The sequence below is a fragment of the Rhinolophus hipposideros genome (assembly GCF_964194185.1).
Source record: "Rhinolophus hipposideros genome assembly, chromosome: 14".
Classification (NCBI taxonomy): Eukaryota; Metazoa; Chordata; class Mammalia; order Chiroptera; family Rhinolophidae; genus Rhinolophus; species Rhinolophus hipposideros.
This window is the reverse complement of record NC_138060.1, coordinates 40,407,713-40,430,395: the sequence shown is the minus strand read 5'-3', so window position 1 is coordinate 40,430,395 and position 22,683 is coordinate 40,407,713. Positions and strand designations below refer to the sequence as shown.

The 22,683-nt window shown below is 37.0% G+C and overlaps 1 protein-coding gene across 1 annotated transcript in view; it reads right to left on the bottom strand.

Annotated features, from left to right (window-relative positions):
• Positions 1-22,683, bottom strand: part of KCNH8 (potassium voltage-gated channel subfamily H member 8) — a gene marked incomplete at its 5' end in the record, with an annotated part of 310,088 nt that overhangs the window by 33,546 nt on the left and 253,859 nt on the right. Inside the window, one exon of the mRNA XM_081072214.1 lies at positions 2,288-2,326. Within this exon, the coding sequence (XP_080928340.1) occupies positions 2,288-2,326 (39 nt within the window). The remainder of the gene's footprint in view (positions 1-2,287; positions 2,327-22,683) is intronic.

Below are 22,683 nucleotides of genomic sequence, written 5' to 3'. Positions count from 1 at the left end.
TAACGTTTGTTCTACAAGTTTGTTTAAATGTCATACTTCCATTTTGTCATGGTGACTTGATGCCTTGGAAAAGTTGCTTAGATACTGACTCTTATGATCAAGGCAGCCACCATTACTTATACTAAGAATTAATTATCTCACCTATCATCATTGCAGACAGGACCCAAATTTATTAGCTTATTGAATACCTGACCCCACATGCAACCTCTATTAAAGAGTACCAGTTACTTTTCTCAAGCCATCTATATAGAAATACCCACTTTGCTTGTGTGGCTGGATTCACTGTGTCTACAATGTCATAAAGTTCAACCATAGATCTCTTCCTTCTCTTCTGGCCCACCCCTTCATTTTCTCTTGAAAAATGCTTCCAAGAGTGCAAGAAGGTTTTTATTCTCATCGTCAAAGGAATCTCTAATTTAGCTCATGATATTTTTCTGGGATAGTCATTTTAAACAAACAAAAAAAAAATGGCTAGATTCAATCGAACCTATCTTATCTAAAGAGGAAGCAGGATAAAGTCCAGTGGTTGAATGCATGGATTTTTGGTCATACAGTCCTAGAAGTCCTGTGAGTTACTACCTATAAACTTGGCCAAGTAATATAATTGTTTAAAGCCTTGGTTTCCTCACCTGTATGTTGGGAATGAGATGAGAGAAACATTAGATATTAAATAGTGAAAGTTAAATACTTAGCAATGTGCATTGAATGTGCCTAATAAATGCTTGTCCTTGCAATGATGATGATAATTAACAACATTTACATCAGGAAAGGTGCTTCAGATAGTACTGGTTTTCTCTTTTTACATAATCTTCTTTCTTAGCTAACAAAACTCTTAGCAATGCAGCTGGCCCAAAGATCACGTTTTTCAGTTTCCCTTGCCACTTTCTTTAGCCATAAGGATAAATTCTAGGATGATAGCAGGTAAGTGGACAGGTTTTAAGGAACTTTTAGAAAGGCTCCTAGAAAGAAGAGAGTCTCTCTCCTGCCCTTTCACATTTCTTTAGTTTCTAGTCTGGAATATTGATGAAATAAATGGATCTCCAGTGGCCATCTTAGAAAAGGAGAAAATCTTGAAGAAGGAAGCCATACATTGAGGATGATGAAGCAGAAATAAGAAAGTTTGGGACCCTATTGACAAACTAGTGTATTGTCCACCTCCTGCTTTTTCCATGAGAAGAAATAAACACATAGTGTCTTGAAACCCCTGTTAGTATGGTGGCTTTGATATTACAAATGAACGTCAGCCTAAATTATACAGAACTTTTTTTTTTTTTTTTTTTGCTAAAGATGTTATGTTTTGGGGAGGGATGTTCATTTTTAGAGTGCTATGAAGGGGTGAGAAATTCAAATTGGAAAATCCAAAAGGCTAAATTTCACTGCATGAGAAATAGAATATAAGAAAGGTCTGAGGGAAAATGAATATGGTAGTGAGAAAAGGCTGCCTATTGAATAGAAGAGTTGAAACATAATGACCATTCTGCTAGTTCCTCAGGAGGGATTTTGCAGAGATGAGAGAAAAAATACTAATGCCTGAGAGAAACTTGGTTGGATGCATTGAGATGTTTTAAGAGGTTTTAAGGAGTTTTTCAATAGTATTAAAAGTAAATCTTGTTTGCTCATCTTCAGTAAATTATCAATATCTTTGTAATGTATTATGTAATTGGATTTGTGTGCCTCTGTATATATGTGTGTGTATCTGTGTATTCATGTGTGAGAAAATTGGGTTCTGCTTCAAGGAGAGTACAGAATAAGAAAAGGAGCTGTTGATAGGGTTCTTATCACAGGATTATTTATAATTAAAGATTAGATAATACATCTGACCAATCACTGTTTCTTGGGAAAGTTTTCTGTGAAATTAAAGGATTCTTAAAAATTGGGACTGTTGTAAGAGCTCAAGTGAAAGTACTTCCAAAATATCTCTGAACCTTTTTTTTTTACATTATGGATAATCATGTTATGCCATCAATTGAATGCTTAGAAGAAAACATTTGGCTACTAATTTTAAATACAATGAAAGTATTTCTAAGATCATTACCTCATGACTTTGCTACTTTGGGTAAGTTTTGGTAACAAACTACTTTTCAATAATAACAATAAAACCCTTAAATAGAGGTATAAGTTTCAATACTTCTCTATTCCCAAACACAAGAAAGTCAGTCACCACATTTCTCATTGGGAGATGTGTTACGGAACATCAAACATAAATACATAAAACCCTCAGAGAGAAGACAGATTTATTGAAAATCCTGCAGGTTTTAGATATTTTGCTCTTTGGCAAAAGCCATACCTGTGAGACCGTAGATTTGTTCGATAATCTTGATATCACCTGAAGAACAAACAAACAAATAGAAGTTGTAACAATCATTTAAATCTTCCCAAGTTGTTTGTGACTGAGTGAAATGTAGGAGGCAAGGGACAGAAAGTTCAGAGTGTGTGTGTGTGTGTGTGTGTGTGTGTTTGTGTAGGGGATGACTGATTCACCTGCGTAGACTAGAGAAGAGAAAATACCTCCTGAAAGATGCTGATAACACCTCTATATCCCGCCCTCTACGAGCGCTACTGACCAGTGTGTACAATAGAAAAAGGTAGCAGCAAAGTTAATGTGTATTATAGGACACCACACCTAGGAAATAATGATCAAAATAGTGGTCTTATTGGCTATATTTTCCATCTTGATGCTTCATTCACTCTTCTTTGTTTTCCATCTCCCTTATTCCAATTTACTTCCCTTTTGCCAAATTCTCTCATGTTTCATGATTTTTTTCCTCTGGCTCTGTGGAATCAGTAACCCGTAGAATCTTTTCTTATTTAATCTTATGTCTTTCTATTTACCTCTCCTTCTTACTTGAATACAGGTGGGGATTGATGTCTCCTTTATGTCCCATTTGTTTTACTCACTATGATGTTCCTTATGAACTAGGATTAAGTTCACTCAGCATCCTAATCCCCTATTTAATTGAATTTAAGATCCTATTCATTGTAAAAAAATGAAAAAAGAAAATGCTGCCTATCAAATTGTGACATGCCATCAATTGTAAAACAGATCCCAATTTCAGAGATGCTAAAATGTGAAAACACATGTGTAATACAGAATCACTTAAGCTTGGATCTCAGAACACATCACGTATAAAATCTAAGTATGGTACTGTGGAGGAGTATATCAAAAAAACATGCACCTTCCGTGATGTATAAAAAAGCTCTGGAAGTTATGACATATTTTGGAAACATGCTTCAGGTCTCATCAAAATTGCTTTTGCTCAAATATACTTTTTTCATTTTAAAGTGCTAATAGTTACTATATTTTAAGATCATTCTATTCACATAAAAAAAACCACGAAACAAAACCCAAAACCTTGCACTCAAAAATGATCTGCCTAGTAAGTGAGACATATTTGGTAATTCTGTCACCCTCTCACTGTTGCTTTGTTTTTTTTGTTTTTTTTTCCTACATGATTGGGGAAATAGATATGTTATTATTTATACAAATGTCAGCATCATTATTGCTGTGCAAATATATGTTTCATCAGTGTTGAATTTCATGAAAGCAGTCAACCCATTCTACATCTGGTTAGGTGCCTAAATATGAATTAATCAGAAGCATTGTAGACATATAAGTTTTGTACTAATGCCCTAAATGGTGACAAATAAAAGCAGAATAATTTAAAATGTGAAAAATGAAACAAAATTGTGGTGCTGTTGCTACTGTGGTAGACATGAAAAGTGTTTTAGTTTCAGCATGGATGAGAGAAAGAACATCCCGGTGGGATTCAGGAAGCCTGAACAGCCGCGTCAAAGATGCCCTCTGAAGTGTAAGGCACTGGTCTTAGCAACTTGTGATATGGGCGTGACTCCCAGCTCCCTGGGTTACTACTGGCATTGAGTTCTGTCAAATTGTAAATCCCAAGGTTGTTTTTTTTCTATATCAGTGCACACAGATTACCTGGGATCTTATTACAATGGGGGTTCTACTTTAGGAGGTCTGGGGTGAGGCCTGAGATTCTGCATTTTTAAGGAGCACCTGATGGGTAATACTGATGCTGGTGGCCCAAAGGGCAAACTTTGGGTAGCAAGATCTCATAGCTAGCATCACTGTTATTATCATCCTGTCACCTATGAATTCGTTTAGTATTCACTATGACATAAACACCCTGACAAATGCTTCCCAACCATTATGTCCACTAGTTTTTATTGCAATCCTAGGACATAAGTATACATTGTATAGCCAGCACCACTGTGACAGGCTCTCTGAATAAATCATTTCATTTACGTATAGTATTAATCACATGTGTTTAAGAAGAGTAGTAGCCTATGTTCATTCTGTTGAGTAATCCTTCATGCTGATTGAAATGCTGTGAAGTGCAGAGAATATAATTTCATGGAAAACCAGAATTTGAAAGCTAGAAGTGACCCTAAGGAGTATCTGCTACAATGGTTTGCACACCTGGCAGATAATAGAATGTTTTGAGAAGCATTCCTAAAAAAATTCTGATTCGGGACCACCAATTCCAGACAGTCTCCTTCAGTTGGTAGTGAGTGGGGCCCAGGTCTTTAGGTCAGGTTTGAACTACTGAATTAGCCCAATTCCCTAACTAGAAATGTGGAAATTGCAGCCTAGGAAAGTGAGATAGCTTGCTTGATTCATGCATCCAGTTAGTGGCAGGACCTCTACCAGAAGCCGTGCATGCTGACTGTCAGTGTACATTATACAGAATCACAAGTTTTCTCAGGTACCTCCTCTGGCTTAATGCTATTACTTGGGCTGAAAGACTAAATACCTGATGTATTGTGAAATTTAATCAGGCACAGGGGTTGATGATTGCTACAAAGCAGACCCAAAATAACTCATGATACTAAGTTACTCAAGCACTTCTTTATCCTTTTCTGAGTCATAGGTCTTTTAGGAAATCTGATGAATTCTAGGCATTCTCTCCCCTGAAAAAAAAAAAATGGATGGATACAACCTTTGGATGGAAAATGTTTATCAATCCTATGTTCTTGTTCCAGCAACTAGGATAAGACATAAGTTCCTGAAAGTTTTGAAGAAGGCAGTCTTATCCAATTTTGCATCCCTCCCACATAAATGTTTTATATCTTTTAAGACAATAGGAAGAGTTTCTGGCAATCTCTGATGGGGAAAATTAAAAAAGTCTGAAGTAATAGAGGCTGAGAAGATAAAAGGAAGTAAATCAGACATAAGAGAAGGGATGAGAGTTATTGTAATAAAGTCTTGAGAGAGAGAAAGCAGATTGAGGACCAGCTCACTTAGACCTCAGAATTGTACTCATCAGTTTGTCAGAACAGAAGAAGGCAAGTGTGGGCAAGAAGAACTAAGAATAGTTCTTGGCACAAAGTTATCATGATTAGAGGTAAGGCTTTATAATCTTTAGACTGGGAAAGAAACACATTCTCAGCTATGGTGAGTTGGTTTAAAAAGTTTCCACGTTGCTTTTCTTCTTTATTTTCCCTGTCCTAACCATCTAAATTACTCTATTACTCTGTGAGTCCAGTGGGAACTGAGAAGGAGGACTCTTAAATTGGAAAAATACTGCTCATTGTCATGAAGGACCAGAAGAGGAAAAATGTCTCTTTGTACTTATACAATCTGCTATAAATAAGCAAAACAAATTCAGAATTAAAAAAAAAATGTGTAAAGAAGGCCTCAAAATTCTGTTATTGAGCTTGAATTACAAATAGAAATCAAACATACTAAAATAAATAGTAATTTCAGGTGTGAAAAATGCCATCATAAAAAAAATCGATTCTGTAATGTTTTACTGAATGAAGACATTTCTGTAAGAGCTTTCATAGGCTCATGCCTTACTTTGCCCATCCAATTAATTTTTTCCTTAAGGTGTTAAATTCCTGAATAGTAATTTTCCTGCTAATAGGATTTGCATGAATTCTTTTGGTTGGGAAGGGAGCTTTTGATTTCTTTCATCTATTTCTTCCGCCCATTAAAATACTTCTGAATTCTTACACATACTATGACAATAAGGTTTAGGGCCTAGCCTCTCATGGAATGCGAATGGCTCACCTCTAGAAGGAACTTGAAAGGTTTTTCATTAGTAGTGGGGCATTATCAATAAACTTGCCTCACTTTCAAGTTCACTTCAAAATCTGAGCCACCAAGAAGTTGACTACTATGAAGCCAGAAGGAAGCAAATGTGTATGAAACTCGCCACATAGACCTAGGAATCCTAAACTGTAACCCACTGGGCCAGTGGCCCGTGGAAGGGAGATCTATTTCCATTGTTTACTTGGTCTGCCGGTCAGAATTATAAACCCCCATGTGAGTCTGTAAATGCCCTTTCAACTAAAGAATCTCATAAGACTCTCTAAAGTGCTCTAGTAAGAATGTTCTGTACAGCTGATTGCTCAGTTGTGAAATGAGATGGGAATTACAAGGCTCTTCTGTCTGGCTGATTCACGATACCCTCTGCTTTGTTAATAACGCCGCATTGATTAAGTCACAAGGCAGACTGAAGGAACATGTGTCCTCATTCAGAAAAAGGGATTACCACATATTTTATCTTGTTCGCTGGACAGCAACATAACCAGTACTGATGGCTGTTTGGGATACAGAGAATATGAAGGATACTCTCAGATAATCCACAACTCACATAGTTAAAATGTCCACTCTTACGAGACCATGCGTAATTGTCATAGAATACTGGCAAGTGGCAAATCAGTAAGTCTCATTTTCATTTCTGATCTGCACTTGTAGACTCAAGTGAAGGTGCTAATCAGTAGTGAATGACACCAATGGCAGGGGCAGATGGGAGGAGTAACTGGAAACCTCTGGAGAAAGTATAGGCTTTGAACAAGGGAGCATTCCTTTTCAACTATTATACAAGTTTGAGAGTTCACCACCTTCTAATCTAAAGAAGAGATTTTTGAGGCTGGCCTGACTCCCTAAGTGGGTAATACAGTTTCTGTTGTTTCCTCTGCTTGTTATATAACTTAGAAAAGGAAATGAGGTTTTAATGAAAAAACTGATGATTTTGACATTTTCCAGTTTCACACTGAGCTTGAGGTTATGACAAACTATTAAGACCTGGAGGAGAATTCTCTTCCCCTAAATAAATACCATCACTTCTGAGGCAGAAAGCCCCAGTCAAATAATTGAGTCCTGAATTTACGCTGTTAGAGCTGGAGAGTTAGCTATTGCGCCTAGAGTGTAGGAAGCACCACAAAAACTCTTTGTCCATGTATATTATGATAAAAGGTCTGTGGGCCAATGGGTACGACCCATTTAAGAGGTTGTATAGCACAGTGATTAAGAGCTGGGATTTTCCTAGTCTCATCACTTATTAGCTCTGTAACTGTGGGAAGCATATTATTAATGGGGATAGGTTGGGTAATGCTGAGGTAACAAATAATGTGCTAAATTTTCTTGGCTTCACACAAAGAATTTTATTTATCTTTCACGTACAGCAGTTCTCCTCTAAGTGGTGACTCAGGGGCATTTTGTGGTTCTGCCATCATGTCATCTCAGAATTGTCCTGTTGGGAGCATGGGACAGAGAGTATGGGGCATGTGACCACCTTAGCCGAGAAGGACATGTCACTTTTACTGGCATTCCATTGCGTGGACCCAGTGTCAGAGTCACTGTCAACAGGAATTCTGAGTTTTATTTCTTTCTCTCATAAATGATGATGATATCTAGAGTTATTTTGAGGATTAAATTAGATATATATGTGTACACTAAATAAATCTTGGAGGCCTACTTGGTCACATTTGGCATTGTGTCACATGAAGAGAAATACAGTATAGCAACGAAAAGTAATTAAAAACAGAATTCTTATCTTTTTGTGTGTATCTTTCAAGAATCTTAAAATGATGTATTTGGTAACTCACAGTAAGACTTTTTAAAAATTACCCCTTCTGTTTTTATCCCATTACCAATAACAAAGGTACCTCTCTCAGTTCTCTCATTGAAACTCCCTAGGCCTTCTGTTCACGCTTCTCTTCCCTGCTTCCTTCTGGCCATAATTCTCAGCATCCCTACCAGAGGTGGTTTCTCCAGGGAGAGGAAGCAGTTGGAACCTGCTGGGCAGTGTGCGTCTCACCACCTAATTATCCAAAAGGAATTCTCAAATAGAGTTTTTGGTGAAAAGAGTCTTCACATGGCTGCCTTTGTAAAGTACTTGGTGCAGTGCTGGCATAAAGAGTAAATTCATGTTAATAACATAATACATTATGTTATTATTGATATCTTGATTATGAAGAAAAGTTTTCTTTGAACTGGGTTAGTGGTGAAGAGGGCATTATTAGCTAGGTCATGGATATCTAAACATTCACATAAGTGGGTTTGTACAACTTGAAATGAAAGTATATGTAGGACTCATTAACAAGGAGGCCACAAACTTCTTACACACTACTTTCCGCCAAACTGTTCTTCTAAGCAGAAGTGCCACAAAAATACACTTTTCTTTCCTCAACAGCAGGTGGAATACTTCATGTAAAGTCATAGTTTGACATTCTCTTCTTTTCTCTCAACTCCTTTATCTGCTTTAGTTAAATAAAACAAGACATTTTTGAATTGTCCATCAGTATGAATACAGTCAACTAGATGTTGACAACATATACAAATGAACTCAAGCACAATTTTAACTTCCTATTCTGAATTTAAATGCATGAATTTCAAGGCTTGGGCATGAAAAGAAAATCGAAAGGAGTCACCTCATACCTATTTAAACACTTGAAAAATGCAGGATGGTTTTGAGGGAGAGAGAGTTATTTAACTAGTATGTGCTTCATATCATTCTAGAGAGAAAAAGAAGGAAAATAGCCACTATTATGCGAAGCAAATTAACTGGAAGTCTCTTGGCAATGAAAAACAGGTTTGAAGATTTCAGACTCAAGGAGTTATGTACCAAATCAATGATTTGGGAGTTCAGCAGGGTAATCATGCTAAAAGAATAAATTAGTTTAAACTTATTATATTGAGCTGGGATCCCATGACCCCCCATGACCGGCTTCTGATTAGGGTACAATGGCTCCTGGTTAGTCTGTAAAATCAGCTACTCTGTAATTGTAAGGAAACACAATAGCTGGTTTCATAAGATTTTCAGCATACATGCTGAGTACTTTGGTTCCAAACCAGGTTGGTGAAGAAAGATGCTCAATTTGGTATGAGAAATTTGTGCACTATAATCCTCAATGGCACTTTTAAAGTTAATGCAAAATGCCTAAGTTGGGAACTAGGAAGCCCATTGTCAGCTATACACTATAACAAAAAAGTTGAGCAACTGTATATGTTGAAGTCAGTATTTGCACCAGCAAACTGAAAGGAGCTACTTTTTTTATTTGAACCATAGTGCCTCAGTTAAGCTCACTGAGCCATAGAAAATAAGAGGCCTGATATGTGACCCCGGTAGTTGGGTCACATAGGCAGCTTCTACCAAATGCATACAAATCTTTGAAACTTTAGCATGAAGAACATTGTTCATCATAATGTTCATACTTTAACCAAATATTCAAAAATTTCTAAGTGAGGAAGACAGTCTCAAAGTTTGTACTTGTGAGACCAAGCTTCTTAAATTACAGTTTTGTTGTATTCAGTGGTGATATGGGTAGCACTGCAAGGAAGATATTACTGAATAACTAGATATTGACTAAAAACAAGTCTTCATAAGAATTCAGAATGGGATTATAACCCACTGAAATTTAGGAAGAAATGTGTCTGATTTGGCATTTTTGCACCTCCCCCCATGGTACTCTAGAAGTTCACAGAACAAACATTGTCATAGATAAAATGTCTGATATATCTCGTTTCCTTCTCTAGGTCTGTTTCCTAATAATGCTCTCACCTAAAGCTTCTCTGGGGGGAAACATAGTCTCTAGTTATTTATACAGTGTGTGTATTTTCTATTTGTTTTCTTACTTAAATTTGTATTTTGATCTTGCACTTTCATCATAGAATAGAATTTTCCTTAACCTCTGAAAAAACAGTAAGGAATTTAGGCTCCCCAAATTTGGGGAAAAGTGAGTCAATGACCTCTTTCCTGAAATTGTACCATGTGGATAAGCTTTTACAGTTATTACATGGCAGCCTAGTCACACGGTGGCCGTTTCCAAGTTTTGGGAACATCACAGTGGTATTCATTGAGGAACTCCTCTTTGTTAAAATGTGAATAGTGAATAAGACATAATACACTTAGAATTGACATTACTACTTGTAGTAGGCTCATTCTGATTACAGAACTATCAACTTAGTTAATAATAGATTTTAGTTATGCATGTGAAATGTATATGCATAATTCTCTTGAGAACAAACTTTTCTCTCAAAGTTATTTCCATGATCATAAAATATGCACAAGTGACTCTACTAGAAGGATGATGCTTTCATAACTATTAACACAAATTTATGCAAACCAATTTTGGCCCTTTAATTTCCAATTTACTGGATCAAATTTTGCTTGGTAAGTTCTTTCTTTGGGAGCTGTGGGAAATTGGCAATGTTGGATTCTCACAAGCTGTATTCATTTGCCACTCCTCACCTTTTCCTTGAAATACTAAGTAATGTCATGCATGCCAATTCTGCATTTTCTAAAGAACATATTGTCATTTAAAGACAAAACAAAAGCATAATAAAATGAAACACAGAGCAAAAACAGTGTAATTTGGCTGAACCCCTTTCTCGTATTTGAAAGGTTTCTTAAACTGTAATTAAAAAATAATGGAAAGACAAAGCTAAAAGGGTCTAGGTTTCAGATTGGTTACTTGTTCACCAATTACCGTGTTTTCCTGAAAATAAGACCTAGCTGGACAATCAGCTCTAATATATCTTTTGGAGCAAAACTAATATAAGGCCCAGTCTTATTTTACTATAATATAAGACCTGTTATATAATATAACATAATATAATATAATAATATCATATCATATATCATATCATATCATATATCATATCATGTCATATCATATGATATCATATAATACTGGGTCTTATATTAATTTTTGCTCCAAAAGACGCATTAGAGCTGATTGTCCAGCTAGGTCTTATTTTCAGGGAAACACGGTATGTTCTCTCAGACAGAGCTTGCTGAGATATCTCAGGCCTCGTACACGTAGGCTGAGCCATATAACTCATTCTGGCTGATGGGATGTAAGCAGAGAGATCTATGCCATTTCAGGTCTGGCCCCTGAGAGAGGCAAGGAGACCCTCCACATTCTTTTGCTTAGCTGGTTAGCTGCCCAGGGATAAAGTATCTAGAGGAGGATTTTGAATTCCCGAAGAAACTGATGCCTAAGGGAGGATTGGGCCACCAAAGAGAGAAAGTCTGAATCCCCGAATCACCTAGTGAAAAGCTAGCATCTGTCCACCATCTGTACATGGCAATATGAATGAGACAGAGCTCGTAAGTCTTTTATCTACTTACTGTATTAGGTCACTGAGACTTGGGGTCGTGTGTTACAGCACTTAGCCTGACTCAAAGTTTCTTAGCAATCTCCTAGGCTAGAGATAAGGAACTAGAGATAAGGAACTGGAGGCCTGTCAAAGGAGAACAACTTGTACCAAGTCATACAACTTGTATGTGTCATGAGTTTAATACCTAGCATTCATTGCTCTTTTGACAGAACCCTGTTTTTGTTTTGCCATATATCATGCTAACATTTTGTACTATCAAGATGGAAGGGTGACTAATAGCTTCAAAAATATGTAAACTGTATAACTAGAATATAAATATGCTTTGTTCGCACCAGTCAGACTTGAGACTGTTTATGAATGCTGGCAAAATGCAGTGACGCAGATCGGTCACCATATGCTCTGCTTTTAAAGACCTTAAGCTTCAGCGTGGAAAATATAAGTGGGATTACCACATCATGGAAAGCTTAGCATCTTGCAGATGTCCATCTCAGAATTTTCCTTAATCATTTTCCTCAATGACATAGGAACCAAATCCTTTAAATCCTAGTTCATTTGACAGAAATGCAGCTCCCTGGGTCCCTCCACCCTTACAGAGTTTTCACTACCACACACCAGTCTTCCAGTTCATCGTTTCAAGGTAGTATTTCAGTTATCATCATAATGTGGCATCTTCTTTGCTTCATATTCAGGACTACTTGGATACTATTTCCTTCCGTCAGAGCTGTGGCTGTTTTTTGTGTCCTAGAATGCTGGATTTCAGTGCTGAGCAAATAGACGCCTTGGATCCGATGAAAGGAAAAGCCTGCCGATATGCCTGCCGAGCACAGTCTGCACTGCAGTGTAAGCAGACTGTCTCTGCCATATGTCAACCTCTCTGCTGTCTACACCCTTTTGGGGAACTTCACGGGAAAAGCACTATTGAAGATGTTTATCCTGGGATTTTGTAATATGTTTTCAATTTAATTTCCACCAACCTAGCTCATTTACAACAGCTTTAATCATGTCACCCACTGACTCTATACTGTTACCATTGAGTCTAGGTTTGGGATTACAGGGCTAACTGAGGAAACATCTCACATGCCCAAGGATGACCTGTGAAATATCGAGAGTGACCCAAAAATGTATACATATGACTTGTATTCATCATTTGTTATCGGTATATATTGAATACTAGAATTTTAATACAGTTTTTTCCTTTCTTAAAATATGTATACATTTTTTTGGCACCCGTTGTATTATTAGACCAGCAGAGCCCAAATAGTTTAATATTTACTGCAGTAAAACATTCAAGATTATTCTAACAAGTCCCAGGGTACCAAATTCTTGAATAACCAAAAAACATAAAATTATGTTTAAAAATTTTTAACTTAGCCACACGTAAAGTATTTGGAGATGGATTGAGCAATGTGAACAAAACTCTAAGTTAAAAATGTTGCTTCTTTCACCTATATTTTCAGTCTCTCTATATAACTATGTATCTGTATGAGTGTGTGTACATACAGGAAGTACTGAGAATGTATTTTTTGGAAAATGTGATATATTCACAATCCAAAGAGACTTTTATTTATTTCGATTAATAAGAAGGCCTCCAATTCCTTACAAAAATGAAACTGGGACTGGAAAGAGATTGAAATACTGTTTTGTACATTTGAAATGATGATGGAGTGGAGATTTCACACATTTATACTTAAACACGGAGAAAGGGGCAGATGAGAAGCAATGATGTGTATAGCAGGCTGAAAAGCACATACTTGAATGGGAAGAAATTCTCCCAGAATTAGTTTGTGACCACAACGTTATTTAATCAATGGATGGATTTATGAGCAAATGAAAGCACTAATTCTAGGGTAGAGGACAAGTTGAATGGCCAAACTACAATAGTTCTTGCCATCTTATTTGTCATCTTGTTAATGAGACGTCTTTCCTGTAATATTTGGGAAACCTGGGTTTTTGATGACACATGACAAGTCATAGCTTTAATGTTCAGAAGATGAAAGTGAATGGTATTCTGAAGATTCAGGCTAGCTTCTGCTATATCAGAATGCCTGAAGGAGCCCAGCCCCTATTAGGGGAATTATGTTCTGATTTGTGGCAGAGTGCATTAGTGGACATATGTACTAGGCTGGAATTCAGAATACCAGAGTCTGACTTGATTTTGTTCTGTTTGATTCTTTCACTAATTCTGTAATCTTAGGCAGTGGACTAACTTGGACACCCAGGACACTCAGTTCCTTCATTTATAAAGTAAAAACGTAATCCAAACATTCAGGGATGATGCAAAGATTAAATTTTAAATTAAATGAGGTAACGTAAGAAAATTGCCCTGCTCATAATACATCTTTAATAAACAGCATCCTTTCCTTGTCAGTAGATGTGCTACTAAATATTCAGTTGACAAGAGAAATTAAAACATGATGAGATACATTTTGATTTTTTGACTGAATCTTGTTTGAAACACATGCTTGGTGTGATGGATAGAAGATGTTATCCAAAAGTGAAAGTCCACTTTGACTTTGCAAAGGGACTATTTCATCTCATTTAAGCATATAATTCACTTACATTAAATAATTATGCACAAGACTGGATTTTCAGTTCTGTGAGTGAATAAGTTTTCATTTTCTCCTCCCCTTAAGCCACTTATTATCCACAGAAACACATAAAGTCCCTTTCAGTTGTAAGATTCTATTCTGTGGATATGAAAATATGTATTTACGAGTGAATGAATTAAATTCCAATAAGCATTCATCAAGCACCTACTTTCTACACTCATTTCACTAGAAAAAGGATTACAAAGATGGATAAAACATGGTTATTGGTCTCAAGAAACTCATATGTATACAACTGAGTTTTCCCCTCGTAACTTCGTTGAATTCTTATAGTTCATTTTTAAAAACTTTTTCATTAATGTATAATATACAAGCGGAAAAGTGCGCAAATCGAAAGTGTACAGCTTGATGAACTACCAAATAGTTCTGTGGTTCATTTTTTACTTAGATATTTGTCAGGAGAAGCTTATTTTCCCATGGAAACATGTTTCCTGTGAATGCTTCAGTAATTTATAATATAGCTGGCTTCAGTGCTCACGGGATTAGGGGACAGAGCGAGAATTTATAACTTTGTATTGATGGATTGGATAAATTTACACTAAGTTTCAACTGGATTTTGGAGTGAGACGGTTTGGGATTGAAATTGTACTCCCTGACTTCCCTTGCTTTCTTGCTGAGGGACTCCAGACCAGTGTTTCACCTTCCTTATTCTTGACGAGTCATTTTATCAAGTACATGAATTTATCACCAAGTTGTTGTGAGATTAAAGAAGTTAATGTTTATAAAGTGTTTAGCCCACAGTTTGGCTCATAGAAGCTACTACACCATCAGCAGCATCAATATCATCTTCATTTTATATAGAGCCTTTGTCATGAGGGCAGGGATCTGTCACCCAAGTCTGCAGGAGAACTTGGAGAGAGCAAACTCCACACTTCTGAGGCTTAAATGACCATCAAGAATACAGTGTGGAATGGAGGACCCTGGGTCCCGTGCCCGCGTAACAGTGGGGTAGGATTGAGGATTCCTGGTAGATATAGCAGCCTAGGTAATTTTTCATTCTCAGGGAATGCACAGACGTTGAGCTCTGCCTGTTGTGTGTGTGTGTGTGTGTGTGTGCGCATGCATATGCAAATTTGACACTTCTTATTTAAAGCTCAACATCTGCTGTTCCTGCAGGATGGAAGCAACCAGAGAAAGAGGGAAAGAAAGACATTTTTGTCTTGTTTAGGGGATGGCGGATGGCCCTTTATCCTCTGATTTTCTCAACTCAAGTGACTTCCCTCTCCCCCCAAGGAGTTTAAAGATTTAACTGCTCACTGTTCAACTTGCAAACACAAGTTTGCAAAAAGTGTCATCAAAAAGTGGCTGATCTCTTTGAAGGGCATGCTTTATGCTATTTGATGGACAAAAGGTTACACAGGAGAGAATCCAGAGGCAATGAAACATAGGCCCATTCAGGGTGGTTTAATGCTCTTTGTGTGTTCTCTATTTTATGTGCTTTTATCTTTAATATATATTTAAATGGGATTTCGTTCCCAAGAAAGTATTGCTGAGATATGATTATACATCCAACATGATGCAGTTGTCTGCAGTTCATACAACCATTAGCTTTGCTACATTTGTCTAGCAACTACCTCTGACCACCCATCCATTTTCTGAATCCTGTCTCTTATGTCAACTCTTCAGTTCACTGGGTAGCCATGGAAATCACCACGTTACTCTGTCCATCCTTGAGCCCCTCTCCCCTACACACACACACACACACACACACACACACACACACACACACACACAGATTGATAAAACCTCAGTGAGCACTTGACTTAAGCTGAATACTCAGTCTTTCTACAATAATCTAGATTCAGCTTAATCTGCTGCCCCCTTGAATTGGGGAGCTGCTATCTGTGGCCATTTCTTGCCACTTGGACAAGGAAAGAAAGATGGAAAGTCTACTGAGAGAGAGAAGAATGGAGAGAAAAGGAAAAGTAAGAAATGCAGAGAAAATGGAGTAGGAAATGGAGCTTGAGAATCTGATTATAAGAATTCCTGGGATGCAGGTATGCCTGTGAGTGTGTATGCACTGTGTATGTGTGTGTCTATTCTATTTATTCCCATAAGATACTTGGAATCCTCATAAGAAATCTCCTCTGCTTCTAATGCTCTATTTGAATTGGGTTTCTATTGCCTGTAGTCAATGTCCTTATTCCTAATTGCTCCCAGACTTATCAGGATTATCATGCTGGCCCTTTTGCCAATGCCCCACGCTAGCCCTGTCCTAAAATAAGAATTTAGAAAAGAATCAGTCGATAGTTTGAGAAGAGGTAAGAGTAATCTCTTTCTTTTGTTTTACAACTTTTGAGCAAATAAAGTCTTCATCTCTCTCAGGCAGGAGAAACAGAACTTCAGGGTTAGAAGGGAAGGTAAACTTAGAATCCAGTGGAGTCCAGTGTTCTCCGAGATCTTCAAGGGGGAAGTCAATGGCAGTGAGACTGATGATAATGGAAGGAATGAAGCAGTAAGCTCAGGCAATTACTGAGAAGAAGGCACTGAAGGTCATTGTGCTGTAGTCAGAGTAATTGGATCTGTCAAGAAGTGCATGAAGTTCAACAGCAGTCTCCATTCACTCAAAACCATGAGCATAAATGTGATACTAGGCTCTGGAGACATTGGCTGAAGCACTGTCTCTTCCTTCAAGGTATCATGTTAGCCACAACTTCTGAATCCATTGAAAGATACCAGTATGAGAAAAAATAAAAAAAATACCAGTGCAAGTAAAATGTTCAGTAAAAAATACCAGTGCAAGTAAAATGTTCAGGCTTTACTGAGGGAGAATATTTAAAAATATGCTGTGCACCTGAAATTAATATAAAGTAATATCAAATGTCAACTATAATTTAAAAAAAGTCATGGATATAAAGTACAGAATAGGGAATATAGGCAATAATATTGTGATGACTGTGTACAGTGTCAGATGGGTAACACACTTATTGGGCGTATCACTTTGTGAGGGTTATAAATGTCTAATCACTATGTTGTTTTTGTACACCCGAAACTAATAAAAAAACCCCAAAAATGCCTAGAATGGGAAGGAAAGCTGACATGAGAAGATGACATGTGAGTGTCTTAATAGGCAATTTTCTAAGAACAATGATCTCAGAAAGGTATAGAATTAATTCTGTTCTCTTATTACACAAGCTGGTTCTGGCAGATGCACACGTAACAGGCAGAGAGCCTCCTCTTGAAAAAACATCTGAGCCGTCAGATATGATTTTTAAAATTATTACTACTCGGTAAATCATTTTCAAGAAAAATGGTTCCCAGAAGCCCAATCTTAGTTCAGACTGAAATGGGAACTAAATTTAAACCAAGTCCCTTCTCTGGAAATAAATCCCTTATCAGCACCATCTTGAATTCAATTGTAATATAGTAACATAGGAGGCAAGAGATGTTGGCAAATCACAGACTTCACTTGAAAGATCTATTTAGGCTTGTTTCTTTTTAAAGGAGGAAGCATGTAGTTGAAACTCATGGATATAGAACAGCTTTAGTTAACAAGAAATTCTCTACTTGCCAAGAGGTGCAAGTGGACACAGCTCAATAGTGCACAAGAACTAGATGTATTTTCCAATGATATTTGCATTTGAGATAGGGCTGCCCTTTGGAAACATAAAACTGGAAATAAATATTTATATTTGCATATTAAAGACATGGGGTCCAGACCTACATGCAAATATGTATAAATTCACATTCAGATACCACTGAGGCTAACGCTGATTAGAGAATATAAGAAATACTTGACCAAATTCTGTCACATGTATTAGAGACCCTATACCTCACAGTTTACCACTAAAGGCACATTTGATGAAGTATTTTATAACCATATAAAGTAACTTTACTAGACCCTTGAGTTTTTCACATGTAAATTCATTTCACCTCAGAATTTTGTAGCCTCATGTCCCGGATAATAAAAGTGAAGTGAATAAACAGTTCAGAATGATTTAATGCTTAACAGTATTGATTCTCTACTTTCTGGGGGTGTTAGTGTTGGAATAGTTCATCTATTTATACAGAAATGTGTGTGTTAGCTTGGGTTTGAAGGTAGATCTTTTTTCATCTTAACACATCCTACTATACCAAACCACCTGGAGTAATTACACTACCTATATTGAAAACAAATTTTTTTCCTATTATTCAGCTTAAATTCCTTCTATGGCTTTTGACAACCTCTTGTCTGAACTTTGTGTAAGTGAAAAAGAGCCGTTTTTCAATTTAGCTGTTCTTTCAAATTCTACTATTGACACATTCTTTGACTTTGGAACTTCTAAGAAATACATTTCTAAATTCCCTTAAATTTTCATTTTAGACTGTTTACTGGCTATACAGGCTGCTGTCCTCAGGACTTTATTCATTTGCTCAAAATTTCACATAGGTACCAGGTCCAAGTAAACTTTTTGACATTTGTTCATTTAAGCATTGTATATATATTACATAATTGATTCTGCACTAGGAGCTGACTTAGGCACTGGTAGGACAAAATGACCATGAACAAGAAAATGTGCATATTAAAATAACTTCAGAGTTTGCTAATGCTGTGAAAAAGGATAAATAAGGTGATGTGACAGAGGATAACTAGGAGAGGTAAACTCCAGAACAGGTGGTCAGGTGAGGACAGAGGAATAGCATTGCAGGAAGAAAGAATAGCAATGCAAAGGCCCGGAAGTATGAGAGGCAGGCAGGAGCCTGGCACAGCAAGGAAGAGAAAGCAGGCCAGTTTGCTGCAGTGTAATGCTGGACATAATATGGCATAAGATGAGTTTGAAAGGCAGGCAGGGGTTGGAATGCATAGGATCTGGAAAGTGATGGTAAGAAGTCTGGATTTTAACAGTCCATGGGGATCTGTTGAAATATTTTAAGCAACAGAATGACATGGAAAGATTGTTCCTGTAGCCTTGAGGAAAGAGGGTGATAAGGGAATAAGAATAGACAATAGTTTCGTGATTACCAGAGGGTGGGGGCGGTGCAGGAGAGGTGGGGGAAAAAAAGAATAGAGGCAGGGAGAACCATTATATCATTTCTCATTTGTCATGATCAGAGACATATGTTTCAGCACCGACCACACACACACACACACACACACATACACACCCCTCCCAAGGGCTGATTATGGCAAGTTGACTCTTCTGTTAGTATAGAACTTTTACTTCCAATTATGTTTATTTACATATGTGTTAACTAATGCATATGACCACTCTGGAGATTCGGCAATTAATTGTGTTTATATGTATTTGTTTCACTTGCATGTCAAGACTCTGAAGTATTCAACTTTTTAACTACACTATTTAAGCACGGTGTTTGGTATAGAGAGAGTGTGTGTGTTGTTGTTGGTGGTGGGATTGGAATATTTTGATGAATATTGAGGTATTTAGCAGCTATGGGTCAGCATTGTAAGCCACTCAAATGCCATCACAAATGTCAAAAGTGGACAAAAGCTGCTGAAAGTGAGTTGTCCCCAAGGGACCCCTTGACTCTGCTTCAGGGACTTTCTGAGTTTCGCTGTAACCGCTCATGCTATTGGAGATGGGAGTTCAAAGACCTTCACCTAGAGGCCACTGAGCCTTAGTCCACAGAAGAAATACCACTCCCTTTACTAAAGAGATAGGGAGAGACTAAAGGAGGAGACTTAATTTTTTAATGGTAATCAGATTATATGACAATAATGGAAAATTGAGGGGAAAATGAGGTAGTCAACATACTTAAAATGTAATAGATTTCATCATTTATTATAGAAACCCCGCAGTAAGGTAAAACTGAAAAAGTTACCATCTTTTTTCAACAACCATTGCCATTCGTTGCTCCACAGCCCCACCACCCACTCAGTATCTGCCATGTGTAAACCACATGAGATGTTTATATGTAGCCATATCAATATCTGATCTTCAGTGTATTAGCATTATTAATTTTTGGAAACAGATATTCTAGATACTCTTCAATTATTTCATTTGCTTATCACAAATTCAAAGTTTTTATGTTAAGGTAAAGTAAATTTCACAACCATCAACAGATGAGTTTGTCCTAAAATCAATTTTATAGGGTTTACTGTGAGAAGCAGTGAAGCGCATTTCTCCCAATTTGCATAGAGAGGAATAGCTAAATTAATCTATGTCACTTTTGGGCCACTTGGGAGACATAAATAGGGGCAAATATAGAAAATACACTGGGTGCATAAAATGCACAATTAGCATGAGGTCAAAACAGTGCTAAGTAGTCTTTTTACAAACTTAGAAAATATTTTATGCATTTTAATTAATTTTCCTATGAGAATTGGAGGACCTGTCATTCTAAAGTTATGTAATTTATTATAGTTCTACAAGTCATATTTCGCTGCTACATGCATGTTTTACTTTTGACTGTTTCTTAAAATGCTTTTCTAGTTTTTATTTCAAAATGGGTTGAATATTACTCTTCTCTTTACCCAGATGTTCTGGTAATTCTCTACGTTACCTGATAGTTTATAAGCTACTTGGGGTCAAAGGTGACATCTAGAAGGCAAAATTAGAAAGACACAAGACAACCAAACAGAGATAGTCAAGCTGATATGTATCAGAAATAATGAGGAATTTGAGGATGAGGGGAGAACATAGAAGAAAGGGGAGGAGAGAGGTGAGAGGAATAATAAGGGGCTGAACAATGTGGCAGAGTGGTCTCCTGATGTTTTTATTTTTATTTATTTTTTATTTTATTTTATTTTTTTTGGTAATCAAGTTTCAAGCCTCCAGAATGAAAGCTTATTTTTTTAAATTTATTGGGGTGACAATTGTTAATGAAATTACATAATTTCAGGTGTACAATTCTGTATTATATCATCTATAAATCCCATTGTGTGTAGATTTTTAAGAACAAGGATATATAGACAAGTTACATTTATATTGTTTGAATTTCTATTATGCAAATGTTAGTCCTTCTAGAATGTACTGACCAACCTTCCACAAAGGCTTGAACCCACCCAAAATCCTGTGTGATTGGATATTTTTGTTTGTGTGTGCATGGAACTTAAGGGAAAGAGCTGGGTTCTACATTGGTCTGACACCACAGCAGAGTTGTAGAGCATAGAGTAGGAATCCATAACTATAGATTATCATCAGAATATAAGCTCCCCTGAAAGTAACAGTATGTTAGAAACAGCTCAAGAATTTCTCCCCAGGGCATGGAATTATAGGGGAGGGTGGTCCAAATTTATCCAGCCTTTGGAAGGCATAGCATCCTAGTATCTTAGATATATATGTGCACAGAAGTTTCAAGTGATGAAGGATTAGGAAACACGAAACAATACAGGTTTCAGAGACAAGCTCCAGTTCTATTTGCCCTTAAAAATGTAGCTCCTAGGGAGCCCTCTGAAAAGAAGCAATACTTTTGGTTCCAGCCATAATGAAATAACTGATAATGAACGAACATTCCAGTAAAAAAGAATTACAAAGCTGGACGAAATACATAAGATAACTGCAAGCACTGGAGAGCAAGCGACTCAGTAAGACTTGGAGGGCTGTGATCCCTGAGAAGGGAAAGACACCAAGGTGAGCACCACATTTATTCAGCTGTTTTCCTGAGGGAATTGGCTCTTTCAGTGTGAGGCGGAATAGTGTAAAGGAGCAAACTTACTGGTGGAGGAGACGAAGGACGAAGTTCAGGTGTACCAAACCACCTGGGGTTTGAGGAATAAAATCCCGGAGAGGAGGTAACTGCACGAATGTGGCCCTTGAGGCACTGTCCAGCTCTGAACTTGAGCATGCACAGGGCTTTGCTCCAAGAAACTCAGAAGAAAACAGCAACTGGGAGGCTAAATGGGGAGCAGAGGTTTCAGCGATGCCAACAGGAGATGGGGGCTGGAGTTCATGCCCTGCCAAATCTGGGGGCCTTGGGAAACATCCAAGGCTTTTAGCTGAGATGGTGGAAAAACTTTTAGGAGTGAGGGCCACACCTCCAGCGTAAGGGCAAAACTGAAACAGATCAGCCTAACAAACCTACTGTGTTTCCCCGAAAATAAGACCTAGCCAGACAATCAACTCTAATGCGTTTTTTGGAGCAAAAATTAATATAAGACTAGGTGTTATTTTACTATAATATTAGACCAGTCTTATATAATATAATTAATATGATATAATATAATTAATATAATATAATATAATATAATATAATATAATATAATATAATATAATATAATATAATATAATACCGGGTCTAATCTAATCTAATCTACTATAATACCTGGTCTCATATAATATAAGACCCGGTCTTATGTAATATAATATGGTATAATTATCATATAAGACCAGTTCTTATATTAATTTTTTCTCCAAAAGACGCATTAGAGCTGATTGTCCGGCTAGGTCTTATTTTCGAGGAAAGAAGGTAAGAGGAGAAATGGACAGAATGAAAGTGATTTTCTGGTACTCTATCTGTCTGCCAAAGCAAAACCTTATCCTATTTGGAAAAAAATGACAAAAACAGTCTTTCATGAGCAACATCAGCATTTAAACATAATTATGACATTGCCCCAAAAAGGGACCAAATGACCAAAAAAACCCCCCAAACAAACAAACAAACAAACAAACAAAAAACATCAGGAAGAATAATAGATAATGAAAATAGTCCTATAAGCAATTCAGACATTGAAGTTTTGAAATCACTATGATTACTGTTTTAGCAAATAAAAAAGAAAAGAATATAAAATTTCATCAAACATAAGGATCCTTCAAAAGTAATCAA